The sequence below is a fragment of the Cnephaeus nilssonii genome (assembly GCF_951640355.1).
Source record: "Cnephaeus nilssonii genome assembly, chromosome: X".
Taxonomy (NCBI): domain Eukaryota; kingdom Metazoa; phylum Chordata; class Mammalia; order Chiroptera; family Vespertilionidae; genus Cnephaeus; species Cnephaeus nilssonii.
The window spans coordinates 27,468,193-27,486,971 of NC_137071.1; the positions used below are offsets into that span (position 1 = coordinate 27,468,193).

The 18,779-nt window shown below is 39.0% G+C and overlaps 1 protein-coding gene and 1 pseudogene across 6 annotated transcripts in view; one reads left to right on the forward strand and one right to left on the reverse strand.

Annotated features, from left to right (window-relative positions):
- The window catches only part of CHM (CHM Rab escort protein), a 259,080-nt gene that overhangs the window by 111,854 nt on the left and 128,447 nt on the right, over positions 1 to 18,779 (forward strand). For all 5 annotated transcript variants that reach the window (XR_013813233.1, XM_079765428.1, XM_079765430.1 and 2 more), the window contains 3 exons: positions 11,726 to 11,842; positions 13,825 to 13,945; positions 17,387 to 17,612. Coding sequence is in view for 4 of the 5 variants with exons in the window: in XM_079765428.1 (XP_079621554.1) it covers positions 11,726 to 11,842; positions 13,825 to 13,945; positions 17,387 to 17,612 (464 nt within the window). In the remaining variant the exon portion in view is untranslated. The remainder of the gene's footprint in view (positions 1 to 11,725; positions 11,843 to 13,824; positions 13,946 to 17,386; positions 17,613 to 18,779) is intronic.
- Positions 12,395 to 13,501, reverse strand: LOC307095990 (histidine--tRNA ligase, cytoplasmic-like; annotated as a pseudogene). The gene is made up of 2 exons: positions 13,481 to 13,501; positions 12,395 to 13,317 (listed from the first exon to the last, which is right to left on the reverse strand). The product of its transcript is annotated as a histidine--tRNA ligase, cytoplasmic-like (transcript).

The window sequence follows — 18,779 nt, forward strand, 5'->3', positions numbered from 1 at the left end:
TTTCAGTTTTATATCCCACATATGAGTGAAGTCATATGGTTTTTAGCTTTTTATGACTGATTTCTCAGTTAGCATAATGTTCTCAAGGTGTGTAATGTTCTCAAGGCACAGGTTGTTGTAAATGTCTCTATTTCACCCTTCCTTATGGCTGAGTAGTATTCCGTTGTGTATATGTACCACATCTTCTTTATCCAGTCCTACCGCAGGACACTTTGGTTGTTTCCATGTCTTGGCCACAGTGAATGATGCTGCAATGAATATAAGGGTACATATGTCTTTGTGAATACATGATTTCGAGTTTTTCATGTATATACCCAGGAGAGGGATTGCTGGGTCCTATGGTAACTCTATTGTCTATTTTTTGAGGAATTGCCAGATTGCTTTCCATAGTGGTTGTACCAGTCTACATTCCTACCAGCACTGAATGAGGGTTCCCTTTTTCCACAATCTGCCCAACACTTGTTATTGCTTTTTTTGTTGATAATGGTCACTCTATTAGGTGTGAGATGGTATCTCATTGTAGTTTTGATTTGAATTTCCCTAATAGTCAGTTAGGTTGAACATATTTTCATGTATCTATTGACTGCTCAGATGGTATGTCTTGTTGGGAGAGGTGTATTTTCAGGTCTTCTGCCCACTTTTTGATTGGGTTGTGTGTTTGGTGTTGACTTTTATGATTTCTTTATATATTTTGGAAATTAAACCTTTGTCGGAGCTACTGTTTGCAAATATCATCTCCCATCTGGTCGGCTGCCTCTTTGTTTTGTTGCCAGTTTCTTTTGCTATGCAGAAGCTTTTTAATTTGATATAGTCCCATTCATTTACTTTTGCCTTTACTTCCCTTACCTTTGGGGTCAAGTTCATAACATGTTGTCTACAACCAAGGTTCATATGTTTGGTACCTATATTTTCTTATATGTAACTTACTGTTTCAGGTCTTACATTTAGGTCTTTGATCCATTTTGAATTAATTTTTGTACATGGGGACAAACTGTAATCCAGTTTCATTCTTTTGCATATGGATTTCCAGTTTTCCCAGCACCATTTATTGAAGAGACTATATGTACTACATTGTGTGGTTTTGGCTCCTTTGTCGAAAATTATCTGCTCATATGCATTTGGTTTTATACCTTGGCTCTCTATTCTGTTCCATTTGATCTGTGTGTCTGTTTTTCTGCCAATACCTTGCTGTTTTGATTATCATAGCTCTGTAGTATAATTTGAAATCAGGTAGTGTGATACCTCCAGCTTAGTTCTTTTTTCTCAGGATTGCTTTGGCTATTTGGGTTCTATTGTGGCTCTATACAAATCTGATGATTTCTTGTTCTATTTCTTTAAAAAATGACATTGGGGTTTTGATGGGGATTGCATTAAGTCTGTATATTGCTTTGGTAATATGGACATTGTAACTATGTTGATTCTTCTAATCCATGAACACGGAATATTATTCCATTTTGTTGTATCTTTTTTAATCTCTTTTAATAATGCTTTCTAATTTTCAGTATATAGGTCTTTCATGTTCTTTGTTACGTTTACTTCTAGTTATTTTATTCTTTTGGTTGCAATTGCAAAAGAATTGTTCTTTTCATTTCTTTTTCTGAAGTTTTGTTGTTAGTATACAGGAAGGTGGTGGATTTTTTGCACATTAGTTTTCTATCCTGCAACTTGACTGTATTTGTTAATTATTTCTAATAGTTTTTTTGTTTTTGTTTTTATGTGTGGAGTGTTTAGGGTTTTCTGTGTACAGAATCATGTCTTCCACAAAAAGTGACAGTTTGATTTCTTTCTTCCCTATTTGGGTGCCTCTTATTTCTTTCTCTTGCCTTATTGCTCTGGTTTGGATTTAAACCACTATGCTGAATAAGAGTGGTGAGAGTGAACATCCTTGTCTTGTTCTAGATTATAGAGGAAAAGCTTTCAGTTTTTCACCATTGAGTATATTAGCTGAGGGTTTATCATAGATGGCCTTTATTATGTTGAGGTACTTTCCTTCTATTCCTATGTTATTGAGTGTTTGAATCATAAATGGATGTTGTATCTCACCAAGTGCTTTTTCTGCATCTATTGATATGATCATATTATATTTCTTTTTTCTTTTGTTAATGTGGTGTATTATGTTGAATGATTTGCATACATTTAATCATCCTTATGCCCCTGGAATGAACCCCACTTGATCGTGATCTATTATTTTTTGGATGTACTGTTGTATTCGATTTGCTAGTATTTTGTGTAGGATTTTTACATCTGTATTCATCAGATATATTGGTCTCTAGTTTTCTTTCTTTGTGTTATCTTTACCAGGTTTTGGTATCAGGGTTATATTGGCCTCATAGTATGTGTTAGGAAATAATTGCCTCTTCTTCAATTTTTTGGAACAGTTTAAGAAGGGTAAGTTTTAAATCTTTTTTGAATGTTTGGTAGAATTCACTGGTGAAGCCATCTATTCCTGGACTTTTCTTTTGTGAGAGATTTTTGATGGGTGTTTCAATTTCCTAATGACTGATCAGTCTATTTAGATTTTCCAGTTATTCATGTTTTAGACTAGGAAGGTTATATAATTCTAGGAACTTATCCATTTCTTCTAGGTTATTTGACTTGGTGGCATAGTCTTTTATAATATTCTAGTATGATATTTTTTATTTCTGTGATGTCTGGTGACTTCTCTATCATTTCTCATTTTGTTTATATAGGTCTTTTCTATTTTTTCCTTAGTGAATCTAGCCAGGGGTTTGTCAATTTTAACTTTTTCAAAGAACCAGCTCTTTGTATTATTATTATTTTTTGTATAGTCTTTTTTTCCCCTAATTCATTCAATTCTGCTTTTATTTTTCTTACTTCCTTTCTTCTGCTGACTTTGGGTTCTCTAGTTCTTTAAGATGTGATGTTGGGTTGTTTACTTGGGATTTCTCTTGTTCCTTGAGATAGGCCTGTAATGATATAAATTTCCCTCTTATTGCTGCTTTCACTGCATCCTAGAAGTTTTGATCTGTTGTATTGTCATTCTCATTTGTCTCTCCATATCCTGTTATCTCATCTTTTATTTCTTCTTTGACCCAGTCATTTTTTAGGAGTATGTTGTTTAATTTCCATGTATTTGTGGGTTTCTTTACTTTCTGTTTGCAGTTGATTTTTAATTTCAAGCAATCATAATTGGAGAATATGCCTGGTATAACTTCAGTGTTCTTGAATTTATTGATGTTAGTTTTGTGACCCCGCATATGGTCTATCCTTGAGAATGTTCCATATGCACTGGTGAAGAATGTATAATTGGATGTTCTGGGATGAAAGGTTCTCTAAATGTCAATTATGTCCATTTAGTGCAGTGTTTACTTTAAGGCCAATATTTCTTATTGATTTTCTGTTTGGTTGGTCTGTCTAGAGTTTGGTCTGTCAAGAGTTATGAATGGAGTATTAAGGTCCCCAACTATGATTGTGTTTTCATCTGTTTCTCCCTTTTTTTTTCCCTTTAATTTTTTTTTTAAATTTCTTTATTATTAAGGTATCACATATTTGTCCTCATGCCCCCATTCCCATCCCACACCCCTCCCCACACATGCCCCCACCCCCCTGTTATCCTTAACCGCTGGTTAGGTGCATATGCTTGCACACAAGTCCTTTGGTTGATCTCTCCCCTTTACCCCCACCCCCCCCCCCCTACCCTCCCTCTGAGGCCAGACAGTCTGATCCGTGCCTCCTTGTTTCTGGGTCTGTTCTTGTTCATCAGTCTATGTTGTTCATTATTTCCACTAGATGAGTGAGATCATGTGCTATTAGAAATACACTTATAAGAACCGAAATTGAGACAAGCAATAATGGTTATGGTGACAGGAAATGAATCAGTCTGTAGTGAGTTTCTTTCTGGGCCAACAGTTCTTTTGAGACCCAATTACAATGTCCAACAGTTCCTTATGTGTACATGTCAGCACTGACATTACAGTTCTGGATGGTGGAGAAATGGTGGTAATGCAGGTCCGACTCTCTCTGGTTTGGTCCTGGGCAACCTGCAGTGATGCACAGCTGCTAACTGCTAGTATGGGAAGACCAAGTCAGCATCTTCCATGTCTGGACTGCTTCTCTTCTGTCTTCATGGCTGGAGTAGTCCTGTCGATTCCTCTCTGTTGAGCTGCGGAAAGCTGTGTCTTTGGAGGTGGAGGTCCCAGGTTCCACGAGTCTGAAGCTGGGGTAGCAGGATATTGGTTGGAGTGGGTGCTGGGTCGAGGGGCAGTTCCAAGGCCTGTCTTGTTGGTGGTGTTGATGAGTTTCTACCTAAGGCCGTTCTCCCTGTTTCTCCCTTTGATTCTGTGAGTAGTTGTTCTATATATTTCGGTGCTCTCTGGTTGGGTGCATAAATATTAAGAAGTGTTATGTTGATGTAGTATTCTTTTTATCATTATAAAGTGTGTGTCTTTGTCTCTTCTTATCTTTAAATCTATTTTGTCAGGTATAAGTATGGCTGCATTTGCTTTTCTGTGGATGTTATTTGCTCGGAGAATCATTGTCTACCCTTTTACTTTGAATCTTCCTTTGTCTTTGCAGCTCAGATGTGTCTTTTGTAGGCAACATATGGTTGTTGGGTTTTGTTTTTTGATCCACTCTGCTATTCTCTGCCTCTTTATTGGGGAATTCAGATCATTTACATTTAGGGTAATTATTGATGTATGAGGATTTTCTATAGCCATTTTATTTATTTATTTTTTCTGGTAGTTCTCTATCTCCATTGGTCCTTTTCCTTTGTGTATCTGTTGTTTTTGTTTGATGGTATTGCATACTTCTTTCCACTGTTCCCTCTTTTTTTAAGCTATGTGTCCTGTTTTGTCAGTATTTGTGTGTGGTTACCTTTAGGTTTATAAAAAATAAACTTACATATATACCCTAGCTTTTTTTTTTTTTTTTCTTTTGCGTGCATCTGATCTTCATTCTCTTTTGCTAGTTCACCTTTTATGTTTTTGTTGTCACAAATTATCCCTCTTTATGCTTTTAAGTTTTTTGGTCATCTTACTCTTAGTGTTGTGTGGGATCTTATATTCTTTGTTTCAGGTAGAATAACTCCCTTGAGTATTTGCTGCAATGGAAGTTTTCTGGTGATAAAATCCATCAGTTTCTGTATGTGTGGGAATATCTTTATTTCTCCTTCATATTTATTTAAAGTATAATTTTGGTGGATATATTATTTGTGGCTGGTAATTTGTCTCTTTCAGACATTTGAATATTTGGTTCTACTTTCTTCTGGCTTGTAGAATTTCTTTTGAGAAATCAGATGAACTTCTGATGTGTTTTCCTTTGTAGATCACTTCCTTCTTTTCCCTGGCTGCTTTGAGATTTTTTATTTTTTTTTTTGTCATTTATTTTTGACAGCTTTAATACCCAGTGCCATAGAGAGGGCCTCTTTGGATTGAGGTAACTAGGTGTTCTGTTTGCTTCTTGGATTTGTGGATGTAGTTCTTTCTATATGTTTAGAAACTTCTCATCAACTATTTGTTTTAATAGACTCTCCATTCCATGCCCCCTCTCCTTCTCTTCCGGAATGCCTATAATTTTAATATTGCTTTTTCTGATGGAGTTAGATAGTTGTAAAGCTCTTTCAGTTTTTTTGTTAATTTAATAAATCTTTATTGTTCAGATTATTACAGTTGTTCCTCTCCCCCCCCCCTATAGCTCCCCTCCACCTGGTTCCCATCCCACCCTCTTCCCTTACGTCCCCCCCACTGTCCTCATCCATAGGTGTACGATTTTTGTCCAGTCTCTTCCCGCACCCCCCAATCCCCTTTACCCCTGAGAGTTGTTAGTCCACTCCCTTTCTATGCCCCTGATTCTATTATATTCACCAGTTTATTCTGTTCATCAGATTTTTAATTCACTTGATTTTTAGATTCACTTGTTGATAGATATGTATTTGTTGTTCATAATTTTTATCTTTACCTTTTTCTTCTCCTTCCTCTTCTTAAAGAATACCTTTCAGCATTTCATATAATACTGGTTTGGTGTTGATGAACTCCTTTAGCTTTTTCTTATCTGTGAAGCTCTTTAGCTGACCTTCAATTCTGAATGATAACTTTGCTGGGTAGAGTACCCGAGGTTTTAGGTTCTTGCTATTCATCACTTTGACTATTTCTTGCCACTCCCATCTGGCCTGCATAGTTTCTGTTGAGAAATCAGCTGACAGTCGTATGGGTGCACCCTTGTAGGTAATTAACTGTTTTTCTCTTGCTGCTTTTAATATTCTCTCTTTGTCTTTTGCTCTTGGCATTTTAATTATGATGTGTCTTGGTGTGGTCCTCTTTGGATTCCTCTTGTTTGGGGTTCTGTGTGCTTCCTGAACTTGTAAGTCTATTTCTTTCACCAGGTGGGGGGAAGTTTTCAGTCATTATTTCTTCAAATAGGTTTTCAGTATCTTGCTCTCTCTCTTCTTCTGGCACCCCCATAATTCTGATGTTGGTACGCTTGAAGTTGTCCCAGAGGCTTCTTACACTATCTTCAAATTTTTGGATTCTTTTTTCTTTTAGCTTTTCCAGTTGAGTGATTTTTTCTTCTTTGTATTTCAAATCTTTGACTTGATTCTTGCGTTCCTCTAGTTTGCTGTTGGGTGTCTGTATAATATTTTTTATTTCAGTCAGTGTATGTTTAATTTCTAGTTGGTCCTTTTCCATATCCTCGAGGGTCTCTCTCATATCCTTGAGGGTCTCGCTAAATTTATTGGTCTTTTCTAGGAAATTCTTGAAAAACCTTATAACCGTGGTTTTGAACTCTATCTCCAGTCGTTTGTTTTCCTCCATTTCTTTGGTTTTTGATCCGTTTCTTTGTCTCCACATTTTCGCTGTTTCCCTGAGTTGGTAGGGTAGCTTTGTGTGCTAGTTGTCCTATATGGGCCAGTGGCTCGGCCTTCCCAGTTACCTGAGGTGGACACTCTTGGTGCACCCCTTTGTGGACTGTGTGTACATCCTTGTTGTATTTAAGTCTTGATTGTTGTTGGTATCAGTGGGAGGAGTTGACCTCCAGGCCAGTTGGCTGTGAGGATCAGCTGTGTGTACGCCGGGAGACAGCCTTATTTGACTAGACTTGCAAAATTGTAAAATCCTCTGTGCTCAGCTTGGATGGGGCGGAGTTTCAGGGTGGAGCCTAAAGCCTTGGCTTCCCATCAGCCCCGCCCTATGAGGTTCCTGGGTCTCAGTGTCCCTCAGTGTCCCGCGGTACTCGATGCAAGCACCTCTGAGAGAAAGGCGCCCTGGAGTTTCACCCGCTGCCAAACAGTCTAGTTTCTCCCCCAATGAATCTGGATTCCCAGATTCTCGCCTGGAACTGGGGTTCAGTGCAGTTCGAACTGGGGTTCAGCGCAGTCCGGAGCTTTTGTCTCCTTCCCGCTAGGGCAATTCAGTGGCACAGTCAACAGTTCGTCCTCTGCGTGCATTCCCGTGCGCGCCTCCGGAGCTCTGCCTTTCGCCGCTCCCCTGAGTTTCCACCTTACAGCCCAGATTCCCCCAGTATGAGCCTGGGTCCCCAGGGTCTTGCCCGGAACTGGGGTTCAGCGCAGTCTGGAGCTTTTATCTCCTTCCCGCTAGAGAACGTCAGCCAGGCACTCAGCCACCCGTCCTCTCCGGCTCCGTCCTCTCTGCACGCGCGCGCCCATGTCTCTGTACCTCAGGCTTTTACAGCTCCTCTGATTTTCCTTGTGGTTTTCTCTTTCCTTCTAGTTGTAGGATTTCCAGTCAGCCAGCTTTCCTGTGGTTCTGGATGATGTCTGTTTTCTTTTAGTTGTATTTTTGAAATTGTTGTGCGAGGCTGCAGTTTAGATGTTTAACTATGCTGCCATCTTGGTTTCTCCTTAGGTGCCTCTCTCAGTTTATTTTTTTTATGCTCAGGTCTCTCTCTTCTTCCCTCTGCATCATATCTAGATTCCTATATTTAACACCACTAATTTTTTCCTTCATCTGGTTGGCTCTGTTTTCTATTCTTAGTAGTTCACTCTTAATCTTCTTAATTGCATGCTTCATTTCTAGGATTTCTGTTTGGTTCTTTTTTAAAGTTACAATCTTTTTAGTATAGTACTTGTTTTGTTCATTGATTTGTTTTCTGAGTGAATTGAATTTCCTGTCAGTAGTTTCTCATATCTTGTCTAGTATTTTTAGAACTGCAATCTTGAAATATCTGTCATTTATATCACATATTTCTATCTGTTCCAGCTTACTTTCTGGGTATTTTTCATTTTCTTTCTGGTCATCTCATTACTATGGTTATTCATGGTATTTGCTGTCCTCCTTTGCCTACACATTTATCTCTAAAGAGGTCTTTCTACTTTTTCTAGTAGATGGTGCTGAGTTGCCAGATTTTTTACCTCTGTGAGCTCCCAGTCATGAACCTCTGCAGCTTCCCTAAGATAGTACAGCAGTGCTACTTGGGGTTGGTTTTAGTTTGCTCTCACCTTAATGGTGACCCCTGACCTCCATGAGTCCTGCCCTAAGCACTCTAACTAGGGGTAAACCACAGAGGAATACAGCGGTTCTAATGCAATAGCTCTTGGTTTACAGATAATATGCTCCTAATCCAACTCCAAAGGCAAAGGCTGAGTTTGGGGATTCCATGCGGGCTCTGTGGTTCCATTTCTTTGAAACATTACTGCCAGCCTAATGGTAGAAAGTCACACAGCAGAACCCTGTGCTCTGTCAGGAGCCTGCTGACTCAGACACTTTCACTTCCTCGCTGCTTAGTCTCTTAGGGATCTGCTGGTTCAGACACTGTTTGCTCCCTTGCTGCTCACCCTGGTCAGCTACCCCTGCCCCCTGCCTCTGTTCCTGCTACTGCCAGCTTCCTCCACTATCCCAGCAGGCCAAGCTGCTAACTCCCGGCTGCAGGACTGCATCTGGGGGCCATCTTCACTTTTCTCCCTTCTCTTCTTCCCCTTTACCCACCTTTATATGTTTCAATGTGCGGGTACCTCAGGCATGCATCTGTGTTGAGCAGGGATGTCTTTGTTGAATTATAGTTGGCTAAGTTGTTGAAATTTCAAGGTGAGAAGACAAAGGGCTCTTTCATGCTGCCATTCCTCTGACATCACCTTTTGAGTGACATCTTAAAAGGCATTATTTTTAAAGCTCAAATTAAATCTTAAGCTTTTTTAGATCTCATTAAGTGTACATACATTTTGTTAGATATATTAATGTTTGTGAAATTATTATGACTACTGAGGGATCATTGAATCTCAAGTATTTTTAAACAAATAAGTTATTTGAAGCATCCTTTTTACTACAATTATAGAATTAAGATTTGGCAATATAGTATCTAAAACATGGGCATATATGAGTTGTGTAGTATATTAGGCTAAAAGTAATGGAGTAACATGCCATAATTTAGTCAGTGGAATTGGATTTGTTTAAAAAAAACAAATGCCAATTTTGTTTGTTCTGCCCAATGCTTGACTAATATAATGAATAGTTTATAAAAATTCACCTAACTAATAATTGATTAACAAATTCTTTTCTGGCCTCTTGGATACTCAGACTAATGGTTTAGATTGATTTTGAAATTCCCCTTTTCTTTGAAGTAAAGCTAATTTTTAAAATTTTCTTTTCCTTCCTTATTATAGATGTAATATTTAAAATTTTAATATTTATTTAGTTATACTCACTGAATGGTATCTCAATATAGAAAATAGCAAAATCTGTGGCATTTAATCATATGGTTAAATTTAAAACATGCTAGTTAAGCCCTGGCTTAGTGGTTGAGCGTCGACCTATGAACCAGGAGGTCAGGGTTCAATTCACAGTCAGGGCATACGAGTTAGATTCCCAGTGTGGGGTGTGCAGGAGCAGCCAATCAATGATTCTCATCATTGATGTTTCTCTCCCTCTCCCTTCTCTGAAATCAATAAAAACATATATTTTAAAAAGCCTACTAGTTAATACTATTGAAATTGTTTTTGTTTCTCTGATATTGATTATGAGAGATGTTGAAAGAAGAAATCAATCCTTCACATGAATGCTGGCAATAACCATCATCCTTACTTCTTGAGAAAGACATATCTCAGATAAATCTAGACTGTTGGGATTACAGAGGGATCTTATAATTTTTCTCTTTTGGTGGAAATGCATAATCAACCTTTTTATTTTTTACTAGAGGCCCAGTGCATGACATTCGTGCACGGGGCAGGGGGCGGGGGTCGAGAGTCCCTCAGCCTGGTCTGCGCCCTTTAGTAGTCTGGGAGCCCTCAGGGGATGTCCAACTGATCTGACAGCTTAGGGGGAGCGGGCCTAAGCCACAGTTGGACATCCTTAGCACTGCTGCAGAGGCAGGAGAGGCTCTTGCCACTACCACCACCACCACCACTGCAGCTGTGTCGGGCTCGCCAGCCTTCAGCCCGGCTTGTGGCTAAGCGGTGGTGCTTCCCCTGTGGGAGCACACTGTCCACCAGGGGGTAGCTCCTGCATTGAGCGTCTGCCCCCTGGTGGTCAGTGTGCATCATAGCGACCGGTTGTTCCGCGATTCGGTCGATTTGCATATTATCCTTTTATTATATAGGATTGATGAGGAAGTCCAGTGAGCTAGTTTCTTCTTAACCCTTTGCGCTCGCTTGCTTTTTTCTCGATTCCTTTATTCTACTCGGGATTTAATTTTTTAAATACCCCAGATTTTACAAAGCATGGCAGTAAAATAAAAAACTGGAGTTTCTTTTCATACAAACTTACTTATTTGGATTTTTTTATATTTCAAATTATTGATACATTCAAAGAGTATAAAAAGAGCTGCTACCGATGCTAACCGTGTCCAGTCACACTCGACATCCGAGTGCAAAAGGTTAATAACTACCTGGCCTTATAGGGCTTCAATTCCTTATCCAAAACCCTTGGGGCCTATGGTCTTCTGTTATTCAGATTTAAAAATATGTACTTTAGATTAAACAGAAACAAAACAAAACCTAATAGACACAAATAATAGTATGGTGATTACCAGAGGGAAAGGGGGCCAGAGGGAGATAGAAGAGTGTAAAGGAAGAATAAATGGTGATGGAAGGATACTTGACTTTGGGTGGTGAACACACAATACAATATACAGATGATGTATTACAGAATTTTACACTTCAAACCTATATGATTTCATTAACCAACTAGAGACCTGATGCATGAAATCTGTGCAAGAGTAGGCCTTCCTTCTCCCGGCTGCCGTCACCAGCTTCCCTCTGGCATCCAGGACCCAGGCTTTGCTCCAGCTGCCGGCAGGCACCCGGGAGCCGGGTTTCCCTCACAGCCCCAGCTTCATCATGTCTAATTAGCATATTACACTTTTATTATTATAGATGTCACCCCAATAAATTCAATAAAATATGTATTTTAGAAAGTAATACAGTACCAATGCTGATATGCTATATATGATGTAACATTCATAGCAGGGTCTGAGGAGGCAGTCTTTAGTTGAACATATTAATATTTCTGCCATCAGATGTATGAATATTCACATTAAGTGAGAGAAAGGTAGAAAGAAGAGCCTTATATCCATTTGGGTCAGGTTTTGTTGCCAAACCAGTTATGAAAAAACTTAGAATTCCAGAGTTTTTTGAATTTTGAATTTCAGATAATCAATTGTGAGCCTGTAATATGTTATGTATTAAAACATTAATATGTGTAATGCTTTTTATAAGTAATTTAAAATATAATAAAATTATATATCTTTATTTGGTAGTTATCAATTTTTCCACTTTTACCTTTATTTCATCCTCTAAAATATTTTCTTTGTTCAGCTGCTGTATTCTCGAGGATTGCTTATTGATCTTCTAATCAAATCTAATGTCAGTCACTATGCAGAGTTCAAAAATATTACCAGGATTCTTGCATTTCGAGAAGGAAGAGTGGAACAGGTACTGTGCTGATCAAGTATTGTAACTGGATATGAGCTTAATTTATTATGGTTTGCTTTGGAAGGATGAGTAAAGTAAGATTATTTTCCTAGTAAAGCAGAAAATCCCAGTCTTGCATGATGATTTACAAATGTAAATATTAAGAAATTTATCAATTAAAATGTGTTAATTTTCTCACGAGATCTTCTGTAACTTGATCTTGGTATTGAGAAAGTGTTAATTTTGGACAACATTGCTAGATTTGAGATGTCATTTGTTCCCAGTTAGGGGTGACATGCCATTGGCCTCCCCCCCCTCACCCCCCCAGTGGTTAAGATATTTTATTGCACCTTTGGTGACTGGTTGTGGGGATCAGTCCCTCCACCTAGGGTAGTGCCCTGCAGAGGAGACCATCTCAGTCTCAGTCCTTGTAGCCCAGGAGCCAGACTGGACTGAGCCCCCAGGGCCTCCTATGAAAAATGGCACAGTATAATTACCAATAAAATAATCATAATAAAAATAAAAAGCCTCTGTTTTGACTACTCTTCAGTTTTCCCACTGGAAGTGTGCAAAGCTATTGAAGTACATATTCAGAGTTTTGTCTTAGCCTTAAATAGTGCCTGTCCACTTTCCTCTGATAGTTTTCTCAATTCAGCACATGCAAAGGGGCTGGCTTGTTCTCCTTTTGATTTCCTTCACAAGGTCTTCTCTTCAGACATCCACTTTGATCTTTGCATCCCACAGCTCTGAGACAAGCTTCAGTCTTTCCTATAATAGCTCTTCTGTATAGATGCCACAAGCACCTGTGTCTCTTTGGTTCGTACCTTCTTCTCCAATGCCTGTAGCCTCTGCTTCACGGTAGAGAAGATCCACTCCACCCCAATGCTGAGCCCCACACATGGCAACTTGCGCCCTTTGGGGTCAAACATGCCCACTAGATCATCAGAGTGCCCTCTAGCAGCCACACTGCACATACCGAGGGGCTCTTCCCCTGCCTGGGCTGGGGTCTGTAGCAGCACTGCCTCATGGATCACCCCAGTATAGTAGTCCAGTCCCTGAGCAAGGCTCAGGTCGAAGGAGATCTTGTCAGCAGTGCCAAGAAGGGTCAAGTATTCAAACAGCAGCTTCACGTCTCCCAGGCCTTCCAAGGCATGCTTGTTTTTGGACAGTTTGGATCCTGGAGCAGCTGTTCCACCAGGGATATCCCACCATGCTGCTGGATGAAGTCCCCAGTGCGGTCAGCCACTTCACGTGTGAGGCCCTTCTTTCCCACCATCTCGTTCTTTACTTCCTCCCAGGACATCTTGTCCAGCCTGTCCACTGATGAGCAGATGGTATTAGGAACCCCACAGATTGTAAGCATCCCATCTAGGATGTGCTAATCATTCACCTTGACCAGGAAGTCACCTATCTGAAGTGAATTCAGGATCTCACACATGATCTTTAGGCACTGCATCAGGAATCATGGAGTCAAATTGCTCAGCAATGTCAAAATCCTACAAGGAGAGAGGTAGTTAGAGGTCCTTGGGAGTTTCTTAAGTGGGGATTCCTGGGAGCTCTTCTCTCTCTGAAGGCCAGTTTGCACTTATGCGTAGACCTCTTTCTTCTTTCTCTGATCATCAGCCCAGAGGAAAACCCCAGCATTCTTGGGTCTGTTACTATTTCTGGTTTCCTTTCCATCTATTGGGCTATTCCTTCATCATCACACTCATCTACTTTTCCTATTTCCTTCTACCACTGGCGGCGGGGAGGGGAGAGGCAACTGTACAGCCACTGTTGGCCTTTTAATGACATAAGGAGTAACTTGATAAATTAAATATGAGAGCTTACAAGTTAATTAGCTCTGGAGTCAACAGAGATGTTATTGGAACTGATGGAAGGTAATGTGATATAGCCTGGCTAGAATGGAAATAATCTTGTTATACTTAAATGAAAAAAAGGATTTTTGGAATACTTGTTTATCACTAGGAAACATTTTCTTAACTTAAAATCATGTATTTCAGGTTCCTTGTTCGAGAGCAGATGTCTTTAATAGTAAACAACTTACTATGGTAGAAAAGCGAATGCTAATGAAGTTTCTTACATTTTGTATGGAGTATGAGAAACATCCTGATGAATATAAAGGTATTATTTTTCATTTAATTGTGTTCTATAATTATTTAAGCTTTCTTATTATTTTAACTAGAGGCCCAGTGCATGATTGAATCATGCACGTGTAGGGTCCCCTACACGCTTTCACTTTTCGCGGTGGAGCCTGGTGCTGGAGCAGACAGGCACCCATCTCCCACGCTTTTGATGGTCCGCGGCCGCTGAGGGGGGCTACCCTGCTGTTGAGAGGCGCAGGGGGCAGGACTCCCACCCCCTGCGCCTCTCAACGGCCGCTGAGGGGGGCTGCTGCGGACACCTGGCTACCCTGCCATTGAGAGGCGCAGCTGGGTGTCCACGGCAGGCCCCCTCAGCGGCCGCGGATCTGGCCGTTGAGAGGCACAGGGGGCGGGAGTCCCACCCCCTGCACCTCTCAACAGCAGGGTAGCCCCCCTCAGTGGCAGCGGATCCGTGCCTCTCAATGGCCGGATAGGCCACTCCGAGTCCCGCCCCCCAGCCTCCTGCCGCCCAATCATAGGCGTAGCGGAGTGATGGTAATTTACATGTTACTCTATTATTAGATAGGATATGTTTGCTCTAATGTAGTGAGCCCCTTATTACTCTTTTAAAATACATTCTTACTGTGCACTCTCCATTAGATTAGCCATTAGCAACATGTAGCTGTTAAAATTAATAAAATGTAAAATTCAGTTCTTCAGTCACACTAGCCATATTTCAAGTATCAAATTGCCAAATGTAGTTAGTAGCTATTGTGGCTACAGTGCAGGTATAGAATATTTTTATCATTGAAGAAACACTGTGATGTGTATTAATTTTTATTCTTGTTAATTAAATATTGTTGACAACTTGTTCTTTGTAGATAATACAGTAGTCCCCCCTTATTCACAGGGCATATGTTCCAAGACCCCAAGTGGATGCCTGAAACTGCAGATAGTACCGAACACTATATACACTAGGTATATATATATATATATATATATATATATATATATATACACATACACACTTTATGGCTTCTCTTTGAATACAAATTGCCAGTGTCACTGTTGTTATTAAGTACTAGAGACCCAGTGCACGAAATTCGTGCACTCAGGGCAGGGAGGGGAGGGGTCTCTCAGCCTGGCCTGCGCCTTCTTGCAATCCGGGAGCCCTCAGGGGATGTCTGACTGACGGCTTAGGCCTAAGCCATCAGTCAGACATCCTTAGCACTGCTGCAGAGGCGGGAGAGGCTCCTGCCACCACCTCTGCACCCACCAGCTGTGAGCCCGGCTCAGGGCTTCTGGCTGAGGGGTGCTCCCCCTGTGGGAGCGCACTGACCACCAGGGGGCAGCTCCTGCGCTGAGCGTATGCTCCCTGGTGGTCAGTGCTCGTCATAGCAACCGGTCTTTCCACCATTCGGTCGATTTGCATATTAGCCTTTTATTATATAGGATAATAAGAATTACTTGAACACAGGCACTGTGATACTGAGACGTTTGATCTGATAACTGAGATGGCTACTGAATGAATAACTCACAGTGTATGCAGTGTGAATATGCTGGACAAAGGGGCTGATTCCTGTCCAGGGTGGAATGGGATGGGGTGGATCAGGATATCACAAGCTTTCATCATGCTACTAAAAACTGTGCAATTTATAATTTATGAATTATTTCTGGAACTTTCCATTTAATATTTTCGGGACTGCGGTTGATTGTGGGTAACTGAAAACATGGAAAACAATCAATGGATAAGGGAGAGAATACTGTATTCTTTTGCATTGTTCCATTCATGTTTTTCATCAGTAATAAAAAATTGTAGTTTTTTCATTTTTACAGGATTACTATGCTTAGAATATTGAATTATTTATTTTGATTGATTTAAAAAAAAAAAGCCTAGATGACATGGTGGAAACCACTGGATTAGGAGAATATGTGGTTTCTGGTCTTGGCTTTGACCCATCTCACTGTGTGATCTCGGGCCAGTTACTTCACAGTTTGTTGAAAATTGAATGTATCACTTTAGTGACAGAGCTTTATACTTTAAGGGCATTGGAATAGAAAAGTTTTCTAAAGTAAGAACATACTATCGACAATTCATCTATAAAGTTATAACGAGAACTACAGCAGTATTTTTTAATAAATATGCAGATGATGTTTTGTTGAGTTGAACACTTGAAACCTGTATGGTTTTGTGAACCAATGTCACCTCAATAAATACAATTTTTTTAAAAAATGTAGCTTTTGCTCTTACAGCTTCAAGTCCATTAGATACTGCCAAATTGTTCTCATAGTGGTGTAAACATACTCTCTCAGTAAATGTTTATAATTTTTGTTTACATAAATAATTTCTATAAAGTTTTTTTGTGTTTTATCATGGAATTGTATTTTCTAAGACTAACGGTCCAATTACATTTTTCCTGTTCTTGGTTTAACAGGATTGGGGAACCTTTTTTCTGCCAAGGGTCATTTGGATATTTATAACATCATTCGAGGGCCATGCAAAATTATCAACTTAAAAATTAGCCTGCTATATTTGATCAAACATTTAATTAATTCACCCCTAATGCCTTGGTGGTGCCAGACCAAATGATTTCGTCATCCTTACATGGCTTGCGGGCTGGAAATTCTCCACCCCTGGTCTAAAGAAAGTTTTCAGGGGTCTCTTATCTTTTCTGGTATGATTATAAGGCAGTAAGATCAATTCCACTAGCCATAAATAAATTAAATTTCATTACTTTTTATTAAGTTCACTGTTCCTATATATAATAAAAGTATATATATTTCAAAAAATCAAGTATTGCTCTATTATTATTTTTATCAAAACTTGCCCATTTGTTATATTTAATATTTCAAAATACAATTATTGGTATTATTCTGCAGTTTTATTTTATCTTTTAATTGAATTTATTGGGGGTGACATTGGTTCACAAAATTATACAGATTTCAGATATAAATAGCTCAACAACATATCTATAAACTGCATCATGCGTCCATCACTCCAAGCAAAATCTCTCTGTTCCCATTCCCGCCCCCCTTTTCCCACCTCCATCTATCCTCCACCCCACTTTCCCCTTCGCTATCTTCACACTGTTGTCTTTTTTTAAATATATGTGTGTGTGTGTGTGTGTGTGTGTGTGTGTGTGTGTCTGCAGTTTTAATGATAAAGTAAGGTTACTACCAACCTCAGAAAGCAATTGTGATGGTTAGTGAGTTATTTAATGCTTTTCTACTTTTTGAATCTGTAAAATACTAAATAAAGGTTCATCATTTAAAGTTTAAAAATTGTGCCATCAATCCAGTTGAGATTTCTAGTCCCCAGTACCCCCCAAATCACTGGTCTTTGTCCAAAATGTAATATTATTGCCACCCATGTCCTTTGACAAGTGTTTTAGACAGACTTGATCTCATTTTTTGTTTAATAGTTTTAAATTGAAGTTTAGTTCTGATTTTAATTGATAAATTTTCATCTTTGTTTTCATAGCCTATGAGGAGATTACATTTTCTGAATATTTAAAAACTCAAAAATTAACTCCCAACCTCCAACATTTTGTTCTGCATTCAATTGCAATGACATCAAAGTCAACCAGCACTACCATAGATGGACTCAAAGCTACCAGAAACTTTCTTCACTGTCTTGGGCGATATGGCAACACTCCTTTTTTGTTTCCTTTATATGGCCAAGGGGAACTCCCTCAGTGTTTCTGCAGGTAAGACTGCCATTGGTTCTTTTGTTTCTTGTTAAGGTGATACTTGAATAAAGGATGAAAATTAGAAAGACAAAAATTAGATTTACTCAAGATTTAGTATTTTTAAACATATACTTTGTTGTTCTACCCTCTTTTAAACATTCATCCTGCATACCTACTTAATACCTAAATGATATATTCAGTTTGGTCTGTTTTGAGCTTTAAAAATAGAATCATACTGTATATTTCTTTTTCCACTCAATATTATGTTTTAAAGTATCATCCTTGTGTATAATTATAGTAAATTTATTTTCATTGCTATACATTGTGAATTATATATTGTAAATATAGCACAATTTATTTTTCCGTTTTTCTATTGATGGACACCCAATGTTTCAAGTTTTTTGCTTTTATTAACATCCTTGTATGTGTTTCAGTATATACATAGTCAAGAGTTTCTCTAGGATACATACCTAGAAGTGGAATTTCTGAGACATGGGATAGATATATGAATGTTCATTCACGATAGTGCCCAGTTATTTCTCCAGAGAGTTGTATCAGTTTACATTCCCCTAACAGTATATCAGAATTCCCACAGCTCTGCATCTTTGCCAATATTTGGTATTATCAAACTTTCTAATTTTTGTCTATTTACCTCACATAAAATGTCATCACATTGTATGTTTTTAAATTTTATTTTTCAATTACAGTTTACATTCAATATTATTTTTTATCAGTTTTCGGTATATAGCATAGTGTTTAGGCAATCATATACTTTACAAAGTGACAAATTGGTAATTATATCACATTGTGTTTTTATTTTGCATTATCCAGATTACTTATGAATGTCTTCTCCTATGGTCATTGGTTATTTGTTTCCTCTTCTGGGAAATGCTTTTTAGTGTCTTTTGCCCATTTGTCTTTTTCTTATTGACTTCTTGAAGTTTAATATATTCTGAACACTAATCTTTTCTCAGTTATATGTGTCATGTATATCTTGCCTTATAGTATTTATGATGCATAGATATCATTAAGATTAATGTAGTCAGCCCTAGAAAGTTTAGCTCAGTGGATAGAGCATTGGCCTGTAGACTGAAGGGTCCCAGGTTTGATTCTGGTCGGGGGTACATGCGTAAGTTGTGGGCTCTATCCCCAGGAGAGGGTGTGCAGGAGGCAGCCAATCAGTGA